Source organism: Bos indicus, chromosome 2, assembly GCF_029378745.1.
Source record: "Bos indicus isolate NIAB-ARS_2022 breed Sahiwal x Tharparkar chromosome 2, NIAB-ARS_B.indTharparkar_mat_pri_1.0, whole genome shotgun sequence".
Classification (NCBI taxonomy): Eukaryota; Metazoa; Chordata; class Mammalia; order Artiodactyla; family Bovidae; genus Bos; species Bos indicus.
Window position 1 is genome coordinate 89,364,447 of NC_091761.1, and position 11,799 is coordinate 89,376,245.

Consider the following 11,799-nt stretch of genomic DNA (forward strand, 5'->3'; position numbering starts at 1 on the left):
ACATTAATGAACTCAGTAGAACGCTGAAAGATTCAGACTGTCTCAGCTGTTTATTTCTTTGTTTTTACTAACAGTAGGGGTGGATGAATTTTGCTGTTGTGTTTTAGGAAGCAAAAACCTTCTTTACCACTTTACCCTTGTAAAACTTTCCCATTACCTACCTTTTACAGAAAACAGTGTCCTCCACTTTAAACATCCCCATCAACAGGATCACCTGTCATGTAAAGCGAGTGGGTGGAGGTTTTGGCGGGAAGATAGGGAGACCGGCTGTCTTCGGGGCTATTGCAGCTGTGGGTGCTCTCAAGTAAGTGCACCTAGGGACATGGGAGGGCGTGAAATGCACAGAGCTGAGGGCATATCGGCAGCCCGAGGGTCACCTGGGCTGCTGTCATCACCAGCTGAGTATCCTTGGGCACCTCAGCCTCTTGTCTCTTTTATCCACCCTCCTAAAGTTATTGGAAAAGTCAAATGCACTTAGAAGTTTGAATAGGCTAATTTGCTCTATAAAGGAAAAGTGGTACTATTAGTTGAACACCTCCAGAGCTGACACTGCCCCATCCTTGAGCTTCATGGAAGATGACCCATTTAGGGGTGGGGCAAGTCACCTGCCCAAGTGGAGTGCCAAGGGAGAGGCTGCTCCCCCACTTTTCCTTTCTACCACCAGCTGAAGACAAAGCAGGGTGAGAAAGAAAAGTCTCCTGCTCCTGGGAGGACGCTCATTCAATGGATGTTCAGTGGACACAAGACATCCTCAAACAGAGCTCCTGGTCTAACCCCAGCCAGAAGTCTTGCTCCTGCACTGTTCATGCTGTTCACATGCTGACTTTTCTATTCCTTGTTCATTTTTATGGCTGTCTTGTCTTGTTTTACTATGTCAAAGCCCCAACTGTCCTGCAAATTTCAAAGGTCCCGCTTCCCTTGACAGTTTCCATGTAATTCAGAGGTCCCAAAGCACTCAGACATGTGCCTCATTTTGCAATGACAGGTGGGGAGAAGGCAGAATCTGAATCGCATCCCCAGTTTTTTCATAATGAAACTCGATTCACACCCACCAAGGACTCAGCAAGGAATAATTAATTCATTGTATTCCCACCAGGCTTTGTGCATTTAAGGCTTCTCAAACATGACTGTATGTTAGAATCATCTAGGGAGCATTTAAATCCCAATACCTAGGCTACCCCTCATTGACCCTGGCATCAGTCTATTTTAAAAATTCCCCAGTAATTCCACTGTGCATCCAAGTACGAGAACCATTGCCTTAAGTTACAATACCTGCTGTGCATTAAGTACTTCCCAGAGCAGTGTTCCCAACCTATTGATAGTAAGAGTCTCCCAAGTTCATAGAAAGTCCTGCTTCCCCACCCCAGACCCAGTGAATCAGGATGACCAGGGGATATACTGGAAACTACATTTCACTGATGCTCCAGGTGGTCCTCACCATTAAAGAAAAAAGGAAATTCTGGTAGAATCGTGGGTTTTCAACATGTACCTGAAGACCCCTGCATCAGAATCACTGAGAAAGAGGTAGAGTCTAGAGCCACTCCCACCCAAATCCTAGTGGTAAGGCCCAGGAATCTGCACTTAGGCCCAGATGCTGCAGAATCCACCAGCACTCCAGATGATTCTTCTGCACTTCAAAATCTGGGAACCTCTGCCAAGGTAAACAGAAAGCCTGAACCTCCTAGCTACCCAAGAGCCCAAATTAGCCAACACAGTAGGATTTATGACTGAAAGTGAAGATTCTAACCCAGACTTCCTAGGCTGTGTGCTTCTTGTTTTTCCAGTTGTGTTGTTAAGTTTGATCTACCTGTTCACACTCTTTCTCCTTTGTAACTAGTGGCTGCTGCTGCTAAGTCGCTCAGTTGTGTCCAACTCTTAGCGACCCCATGGATGGCAGCCCACCAGGCTCCTCCGTCCATGGGATTTTCCAGGCAAGAGTACTGGAGTGGGGTGCCATTGCCTTCTCCGGTAACTAGTGGCAGGGATATGAAAAAAGAATAGATCTGGGTGAGAGTCACATTGGAAGCATAAGAACACAAGTTAACTGACATGTGACATTAATCTTTTTTGGCTAGATCTCCAAACACTGAGTTCTAGAACATAGAGGTAATAGTGATTTGGTCATACATCAATTCGTATCAGTGCCTAGCACACCGTATGCACTCAGTGAATATATAAGTGATGGGTGGATGGTTAAATGAATGCTTGTACATATGAGTGGGAGGGTGGATAGATGGGAGGGTAGATAGTTAAATGAGAGAATGGATAAATATGTAGGTGGATGGTAGATGAGTAGATGGATGAATGGATGGGTGGGATGGAAGACGAATCTAAAATTTGTTTTCTTTAGAACTGGTCACCCCATCCGTCTTGTTCTTGATCGTGAAGATGATATGTTAATAACTGGGGGAAGACACCCATTATTTGGAAAATATAAAGTAAGTATTAAAGAGGAAAATACTGAAGTACCTCATTTTATTTGAATGGTTTTACCCTTTCCTATTATTTTTATTTTGCCAAATTCTAAAAACAATCATCTTAACATCTACAATATTAAAATGTGTATTTGAATACTCATAACGTTTTGTGAGGAGCTTTTAGTAAATCTATTATAAAATTATGAAGAAGCTAAATGATAAAAAATACAGTTTCCAATAATGATAAAAACACTATTTAAGGAACAGGATTTATGTTAGTGATTCCTCAAAGACAAAAAATAAATAAATAAAACTTCAGACATTTGTTATACCAAAGCTTCTTGATGATAAAAATATTATTTTACAATACAGATGTTTGGAGATAATTTGACCAATTTAACTGCAAAATCATTTTTTACAAGTGGTCCCACCAAATGGTTATGAGTGTCACAAAAAGCTCTTTTCAAATAGGAAAAAGAATCCACTAACTAGTGAAATAATTTAAAATTGTCTCAAATTACATCCTTTGTATTTTTGTGCAACTATAGCACAAACACTGTGATAAATAATTGCTGGGATCTGGTTGACAACAATACTTCAAATTTGTAGCTGAGTTGTTAGGACAGATCTAATGTAATTGTTCCCATATCAAACATGCTTTATTTGGGAATTGCTTATGGCATACACATGGGCTTCCCAGATGGTGCTAGTGGTAAAGAACCCACCTGCCATTGCAGGAGACATAGGAGACACAGGTTCAATTGCTGGGTCAGGAAGATCCCCTGAAAGAGAGCATGGCAAACCATTCCAGTATTCTTGCCTGGAGAATCCTGTGAACAGAGGAGTCTGGCAGGCTATAGTCTGTAGTTTCACGAAGAGTCAGACACAACTGAAGCAACTTAGCACACACAGCATACACGTAGCTAGATTTTTCTGTCTGATTCTGTTGTTGCTTTAGATTACTAAATTATTCTATTCCCTGTGACTAAACCACAGCTTTCCATAGCACAGCACAATTTTATTTCTTCCACTGATATTAGTAATTTTTATAATTAGAGAGGAAAAGACCATAGTTGGCCATTAAACCTTTTTTTTCACCTTCAAATAAAAAATAAATGAATACTCACAACTCTTATTATCCTCTAGGCCCAAGAGCAATGTGAAGGCACCCTCTGGGATTGTGGGAGTTGGTGTTATGGTAGCTGTTGAGTTCTTTGGTTTGGGCTGGATTATAAATCAGGCTTCAATTATACCATAGTTATGAGACTGTTTTAGTACTAGTACTTATTAAGAGGGTTCTAGACTATAAATATTTTGGTAATTATAGTAATATAAAATATAATTTTAAAAAACGGACTTTTTGAAAAAAAGTTTTATTTTTAAATATAATTTTGCTTCCAATATTATAATGTGTATGTGTATGTATCCTCAAAGTTTTGCTTGGTTATTCAGAACTATTCATAGACTAGCATAATAGATGACTATGTGTGCATAGGCCCTTCCAAAATCCTTGAAAAGTTTATACTGAACAGTTTCAGAATCCCTCTGCTCCCTCACTTATGGTACTGCTTTGCTTAGCAAGCCTTCCTTCATGAAAACTTCAGCCTAGCATTTGTCAAAATTACCATAAATTCTGAACTTGTACACTTTGCTCCATTTCCTAACTTCTCTGATTTGTTATCCAAAATTTCCCTTGTAGTATGAATATGTAAGTGGCCCCATATAGGTAAATGGTTCCATCGACGTATTTATCCCTGTTTTCAAAAAGGCAAAGGAACCACGGCCAATTCTTTCTTGGTGGAACTACATTAGGAAGTGGTAATTTTTCTTTTCATTCTGGGCTGTGCAAACAAAATGGTCTAGGTGGGAGGAAGGGAGTGGCAACTTCAGAAAAATACGAGGTGCACTCAGTGAGTCCTGGTAGTAACAGCAGCTCATATTCATGCCATCTTTCCAGAGTGACCAAGTGCTTCACCAGTTCAGTAAGATGAGGCAGTCCCTCCTGTGTCCATTCCGCAATCTCCAAGGCTTTCTCATAACAAGAGGCACTTCTATTCCTTCCGACAGACTCTGGAATCCCAGAGACTTTTCCACAAGGCGGAAAACCAAAGACTAAATTAGAAGGAAAATCAGTAAAAAGTGAGGAGAATCTTCCAAGAACAAGGAAGAAGCGGGTAGCAATTAAGTGCTGGGAGACAAGCAAGGATTTTAGAATTCCATACTGACTGTGAAACCAGAAAATTACACGGTGAAAGAAAAGGGCTCAGCAAAATTCAGGTCAGAGGAGGTCTTGTCTGCCAAGCACTGAAAAACGAGAGACTATCCAGACGTAGTCCACCACAGAGCAAATGGGAGTGGCCTGTCTTCAGTCCTGCCCATGGAGGAGCAAACTTAGCACTAAATTCCAAACATATCGTAAAATGTCCATCATTTGGTGACAGGTGGGATTCATGAACAACGGGCGAATCAAAGCTCTAGACATCGAGTGCTTCATTAACGGAGGGTGCACGTTGGATGACTCAGAGCTGGTACGTATATCAGAAACCAGGACTGTCCTGGTTTGTGAACAGAATGCAGAATTTCTATATGAGTCTTTGTGGAGCAGTTTCATCAAATACTTACCTCGTTCCACAAGCAGTTCAACACTGTAACTGACTTTTAGAGACAAGGAAAAAATGTTGTCCGGAATATGTAAATATCTCCTTTTACTTTAGGTAACAGAATTTCTTATCCTGAAGCTGGAAAATGCATATAAAATCCGCAACCTCAGGTTCCGGGGCCGTGCATGCCTGACAAATTTACCATCCAACACGGCCTTTCGAGGATTTGGCTTCCCCCAAGGAACCCTGGTAACAGAATCATGCATCACAGCTGTGGCAGCCAAATGTGGCCTTCCGCCAGAAAAGGTAAGGTAGAAATCGAAGTCATAACCAAGGCTATTGAAGAATCAGATGAGGTAGGAAACCAGCTACCCAAGGAAATACCCCGGAAGAGCCACACAAATTAGACCTGGCTCAGAACTCAAGGTAAATTAAGGGCTATCTAAAAGAGTTCACCTCCACATATTGGCCTTCCTCTTTTTGCAACAATTTATTTTCTTCCTTTCTTGTTTTAATTTGTACAAAAGGAATTACTCTTTTTAAAATTCAAGCCATACTGAAGTTATTAAAGTGAAAAGTAAACATCCTTCTTTTTTATCCCCATCCCTATTGGTTGAGGGTGACCATTGTTAACAATTCTGTGTTTACTGTCCTAGCTCTTTCTCTGTTTACCCACCCATCTGTATTTCTACATACATAAACATTAACATATGATGGATAGCTACACTTATATGCTTATTTTCAAAATGAGACTATAATAAACACAGAATTCTGCCCCTTACCTTTTCTACTTGACAGTACGCCTGGCCATCTTCCCATGCTAGTAGAATGAACTACTTCATTCCTTTTCGTGACTGAATAGTACTATTATGTATCTAAATTTATTTAGACACTGCACTATTGGTACATATTCAGTTTCTTAACCATTTTTGCTATTTAATTGGTACTGGTACAAATGTACCAAGGTTATATCTTTGCCTCATTGTGTATATCTGTACAATAAACTTAGAGAAGTGGAATTGCTGGTGCACTTGAAAACTTTTGAGAGATACTGCCAAAAGAATGCCCTCCAAAAATACTATTTTGTGCAAGATCCTAAAGTGTTCATAATATGTACAATATGCCAGACCAAAGAGAGGCAGCCACTGACAAGTGAGATAATTGTTGATAATACTTTTCCAACTCCTCACGCATTCCAAGCAAATCCCAGCCTACTTTTTCCACTTCTATCCCCTGTATCCCCCAATAGAGACCCTCTGCTGCAGCAAGGCTCTCCATGGCTTTGAACCTCTTTGTCTTTAAATGCAACAGGGAGGACCACCAGGTCTGTGAATTGTAATTGTTGGGGGTACTTCTTATGCACAGTGGAATGCCTAAATATTGAACAAGAGAGATGATGGTTATCCCAAGAGAAGTCACATAAAGTGTTCTGTGGATACAAAGGAGACAAACGTCACACTGGCTTGGTGGAGGGGTATGGAGCAGAACTTCCTGGAGAAGATGACACTGGGGTGGCCTTGAAGAATAATAGCACAGAGAATGAAAGGTCATCTGGGCCAGTGGAACACTTGAACAATGAGAGGCAGCTTCATTGTGGCTCCATTTCTTTATCTACAAAATGAGGACAATATGACCTCACAGAGCTCCCACAAGAATTAAATGAGTTAGCATTCATGAAAATATTTGTTTCTATAAACCGGTAGTATTCCAGTGTAACTGCTATTAATCGTAACTCCTTTATCATTAGAGTGATTGGGGATGATGAAAAACCTTGAGCATATCTCAGTGGGCTCCCCTGCTTCTTTGTCAGATGTTGCAAGTTTCCAGGACATGACACACCCATATTTAAATACATTTTTTAAAGATTTGACCACACATTCCAAAGGCAATTGGAAGGCTTAGAAAAGATCTGCTATTTGTCAGTAGGTGCACTGTTCTCCCTCTCTAGCAAAACAAGTCTTCGTTATGACAATAAATCCTTGCTTTAACATACTGTCTACTAACTCTTCTCCACCCTTTGAACTGTGAAAAAAAAGGATACTCTTCCTCCTCCAGCCCCTTCATCCCACTGCCCTTCACAGATCAGTCACTACCTCTACTCTCCACTTTAAGGAGACAGAAACCCTGATTGATGCCTTGAAGAAAAGAAATCATGCTTCATTATTTCTATAAAAACAAAGACTGAGCTCAAAGAAAAAGAAACAAAAATCCTGTCTTCTCCCCCCACCGAAGTGCTTTAATGGGGAGGCTTTTCAAATCTCTATTTCACAATCACTTTCTGTCTTATCATAACTGCTGCTGCTAAGTCGCTTCAGTCGTGTCCGACTCTGTGCGACCCCAGAGACAGCAGCCCACCAGGCTCCCCCGTCCCTGGGATTCTCCAGGCAAGAACACTGGAGTGGGTTGCCATTTCCTTCTCCAATGCATGAAAGTGAAAGTGAAGTTGCTCAGTGGTGTCTGACTCCTAGTGACCCCATGGACTGCAGCCTATCAGGCGCCTCTGTCCATGGGATTCTCCAGGCAAGAGTACTGGAGTAGGGTGCCATTGCCTTCTCCGCTAATGATTCCATTTCTCACTCACTTCAGATTAGGGAGAAAAACATGTACCGAACAGTTGATAAAACCATCTACAAACAAGCGTTCAACCCTGAGAGCCTGGTAAGATGTTGGAACGAATGTCTGGACGCGTCTTCCTTTCACAACAGAAGAAAGCAAGTGGAAGAGTTCAATAAGAAGAACTACTGGAAGAAAAGAGGCATTGCGGTGATTCCCATGAAATTTTCAGTCGGCTTTGCTGCAACAAGCTATCATCAGGTGAAGCTTGTATGTGTGGGTGGTAACCCTCCTGTTGGACACACTTGGCTCTGACTTGGGGAGAGCGTCACATTTCCCTGGGCCACTGAGCCCCTCCCCCAGCACCTGGGAGAAGTGAGCAGTCCCCCACCTGCAAGCACTTTCAACACAGCACAGTAGAAAAACACCTCAATGGCAGAAAACAGCAGCCGCAAGCATGAGAGCCACAGCAGCAAAACTGCCGAGATGGGGCAGTGGCCCCACTGAACCCCCACTATTCAAATAGGAAACAGGAGTAGGAACTTCCTGTGGCTAAGTGATTCCTGTAATCTGGTGGTTAAGACTCTGTGCTTCCAATGCAGGGGGTCCAGGTTTGATCCCCAGTGGGGGAACTAAGATACCATATGCCCAGCAGCCAAAAAATAAATTTGTACTTTTTAAAAGGGGTACAGGAGCCCACAAGGTCCAAAGAGGCAGGAGGAGGCTAACTGTTACATCTACAAGTCTGGACTGTATCAATCAATGGAGCATAAACGATCCTAGATAGCTGCCAGTATGGTTTTCCTCTCTGACACCAAGTGTTGTCTTTTCTCCATCAATTCCCCGACACCAACTGGGTGTCCAGCAATTCAGTTCTGGCACTAACTACCCAGAGTTAGCACAGACCCCGAAGATCAAGGGCCAAGCGTACATACTCTCTCTGTCCAGGCATGCCCCCTCCAGCTTATGAATGTGTTCACCAACCCAGAAGCTCCCAGACCACTGACATTTGACAAGGAAGGGTAATGGATTCATTATATAGGTATGGTTGATTACATTATTGACCATTGGTGGCTGATCTCAATCTCCAGTTGCTCTCCCCTCCCTGGAGACTGGGAGACAAGGCTGAGAGCATCTTCTGACTGTGTGTGGTTGATTTTTGTAGTAATGAGCACCCATTTTGAAATTATTTAGATTCCCTCCATGAACCATCCCATGAGCATATAGAAGACAATAAATTCCAAGGGTTTTAAGAGTTCTGTACCAAGAACCAGGGCCAAAGACTACAGTTTTGGGGAAAGGGGGATTATTATTATTTTTTTTTATTTTATTATTTTTATATTTTATTATTGGGGAAAGGGGGATTATTATTTAAGTATAGTTGCTGCACAATACTTAACAGGTATACAGTATAATGATTCACAATATGAAAGGTTACACTCCATTTATAGTTACTATAAAATATTGGCTATACTCCCCGTATTGTATAATATATCCTTGTGCTTCATATTTATTTTTTATTATACTACATCTCCTCTCACTTGTATGGCCCCCATATCCTACTCTCTACCATCATCCATGCGAGCAAATTTCTCATCTTGCTACAAAAAAAACCAGCTTTCAATCAAGCACTGACTGTCTCCATTTGAAAGGCCTCCAGCTTCCCCACAGAGTTCTAAATTGAGGCACCCGAGAATCATCTGCTTGGGAGTTGAAGTGTGTTATTCCAGGTCAGCTGATGACTCACAAAGCTGGAACACTCACTCTCTCAATTAGGTATGAGAAGCACTGTCCTCAGAGTCAATGGGCCCACAGTGAATAAGTACTATTATTAGCACCCACAAGCTTCAGTGCTCTGGAGCTGCTCCAAGCCACCCTGGGCCTCTGGGCATCTCCAGACATGAACAGATTAAAGTCCCAATTCCTCCTCCTCCTGGAAAGGAAAATGCCACATTTCCATTCGTCCAGTTTAACAAATACACATTTAGTGTCTCTGTGATTCAGACCTGCTCAGAGTTCTCTACAGCACTCGGAGATGAGCCAGACCAGGGCTCCCTCCTCTGAGAGACACTCAGAGAAGAGCCTGTCATGCTAGTGTTCATTTCCCATGGCTGCTGTAACAAAGAACCATGAGCTTGGTGGCTTAAAATGACACGTTTGTTCTCTCAGTTCTAGGGGCTAGAACTGCAAACTCCAGGTGTCAGCAAGGCCTTCTGAAGGCTCCAGGGAAGACTCCTTTCTTGCCTCCTCCAGCTTCTGGGGGTTCCTGGAGTTTCTTGGCTTGTGGCTGCAGAACTCCAGTCTCTGCCTCCATCTTCACGTGACCTTCTTATGAGGACACTACTCAATGAATGTAGGGTCCACCCTCATCCAGAATGGGTGTCTGTAGTGGCTCAGACAGTAAAGAATCTGCCTGCCATGTGGGAAGCTCAGTTTCAATCCCTGGGTGGGGAAGATTCCCCTGGAGAAGGGAATGGCTTACCCACTCCAATATTCTTGCCTGGAGAATTCCATGGACAGAGGGGCCTGGCAGGCTACAGTCCACGGAGTTGCAAAGAGTTGGACATAACTGAGTGACTAACACTTTCACGTTTTTTTCATTTTCTAATCCAGTATGACCTCATCTTGACTAATTACACCTTTACAGACTCTGTTTCCAAACAAGGTTACATTCTGAGGTTCCAGGTGGACATGAATTGGGGGTATAGGCAGGGACACTATTCAACCCAGTGCACCCCCATAAGAGGAAGTGCCAAGGAGGGGTGACTGATCCTTCCCAGGGGGAATAAGAAGGGTTCAGGGACATTTTCACAGAACAGGCCGGAGGTCTGAAGGCCAGGGAAGAGGCCAGGAAGAGAGAACCACATCAGCAAGAACACAGGTCGGCAAGGAGCAGTTGTCAGGCTTGGAGACAAGGAGGGAAAAGACAGAGCTGAATCTGGGAAAGTTCTAGAGACCAAATCCCAAAGGTCCTCATACTGTAGTCAGGAGCCAGTTTTCCCTGACACACAGTGGGGATCTTTTGCCCACCTTACCCAGTGGTGAACCCCTCTTCCCTCTGATTCCATTCAGTGGTCATTTAGGGGCACCCTTCCCGGGCTCAGTGGTAAGGAATCTGCCTGTCAATGCAGAAGCCACAGAAGATGCAGGTTAAATCCTTGGGTGGGGAAGAGGCTCTGGAAGAGGGCATAGCAACTCACTCCAGTATTCTTGCCTGGAGAACCCCATGGACAGAGGAGCCAGCAGGCTACAGTCCATAGGGTTGCAACTGAGTGACTGAGTATGAGCACAGCATGTTCCCAGGCTCCACAGAAGCATCTGGATCTGCTCTCCCAGGGCCCCTCTGCCATGTCCATTATCTCACAGAACATTGCTCACAATGACTCACTCTCCAGCCTGTCCTCCCACTACACTGTGAGCTACTTGAGGAAGAACCACATCTTATTCATCTCTACACACCGAGCTGAGCACAGGTTGGCACGTAATCTGTGCAAACCTGCAATGTTTCAGAAGCTGGCTGAGTGGTCAGCCAGAGAATCGAAGTGGAGAAGAGGCTTTCAAATAGTTGGAACCAATACTCACAACTCCCAAGGTATCCAAAGGGGCTCCCACTGAAACCAGGCTCAGTAGGAATGTTCTTTATGGGCGACTTTAGCACTTCAGTGTCCTACCAGGAAAGCTATCTCTCTGACCCTCGCCACTCTGTGAGCTTGGCGTCTCACCATCTCAGTTCTGACACTGAACCTCCCTAAACGCTGACTTGCACTAAGTTGTACCTTCTGTGTTGTTTCTCTAGGCAGCTGCGCTGGTTCATATTTACACTGACGGGTCTGTATTGGTCACACATGGAGGCAACGAACTGGGACAAGGTATTCACACCAAAATGCTGCAGGTGAGGGAAATAAAATTCATCTCTCTATACACTGTTGACATGACTGACTTTTGGCACTAATTTTAGAGTTAATGACAACCCCCTGTACGTGCACCCTAAGATCTTGACTATTAAGTTGAAAAACTTCTTACATGCCAGCTAGAATGGCAGAGGTGGTAGAAATCAACACGTGTACAAACATTCCTGGAGCTTGGCCAGGGTTTATGGACGGAGGTGGTTCTTAGTGAAAACACCATTGGTGGGCCTGCAGAGCACTCAGTACTTTGGCCACCTGATGCGAAGAACTGACTCCTTGGAAAAGACCCTGATGCTGGGAAAGATTGATGGCAGGAGGAGA

The 11,799-nt window shown here is 43.3% G+C and overlaps 1 protein-coding gene across 2 annotated transcripts in view; it reads left to right on the forward strand.

Annotated features, from left to right (window-relative positions):
- LOC109569328 (aldehyde oxidase 2) overlaps positions 1 to 11,799 on the forward strand; it is a 77,723-nt gene that overhangs the window by 41,523 nt on the left and 24,401 nt on the right. For both annotated transcript variants that reach the window (XM_070769948.1, XM_070769939.1), the window contains 6 exons: positions 171 to 304; positions 2,351 to 2,438; positions 4,859 to 4,945; positions 5,132 to 5,323; positions 7,604 to 7,831; positions 11,367 to 11,462. In XM_070769948.1, the coding sequence (XP_070626049.1) occupies positions 171 to 304; positions 2,351 to 2,438; positions 4,859 to 4,945; positions 5,132 to 5,323; positions 7,604 to 7,831; positions 11,367 to 11,462 (825 nt within the window). The remainder of the gene's footprint in view (positions 1 to 170; positions 305 to 2,350; positions 2,439 to 4,858; positions 4,946 to 5,131; positions 5,324 to 7,603; positions 7,832 to 11,366; positions 11,463 to 11,799) is intronic.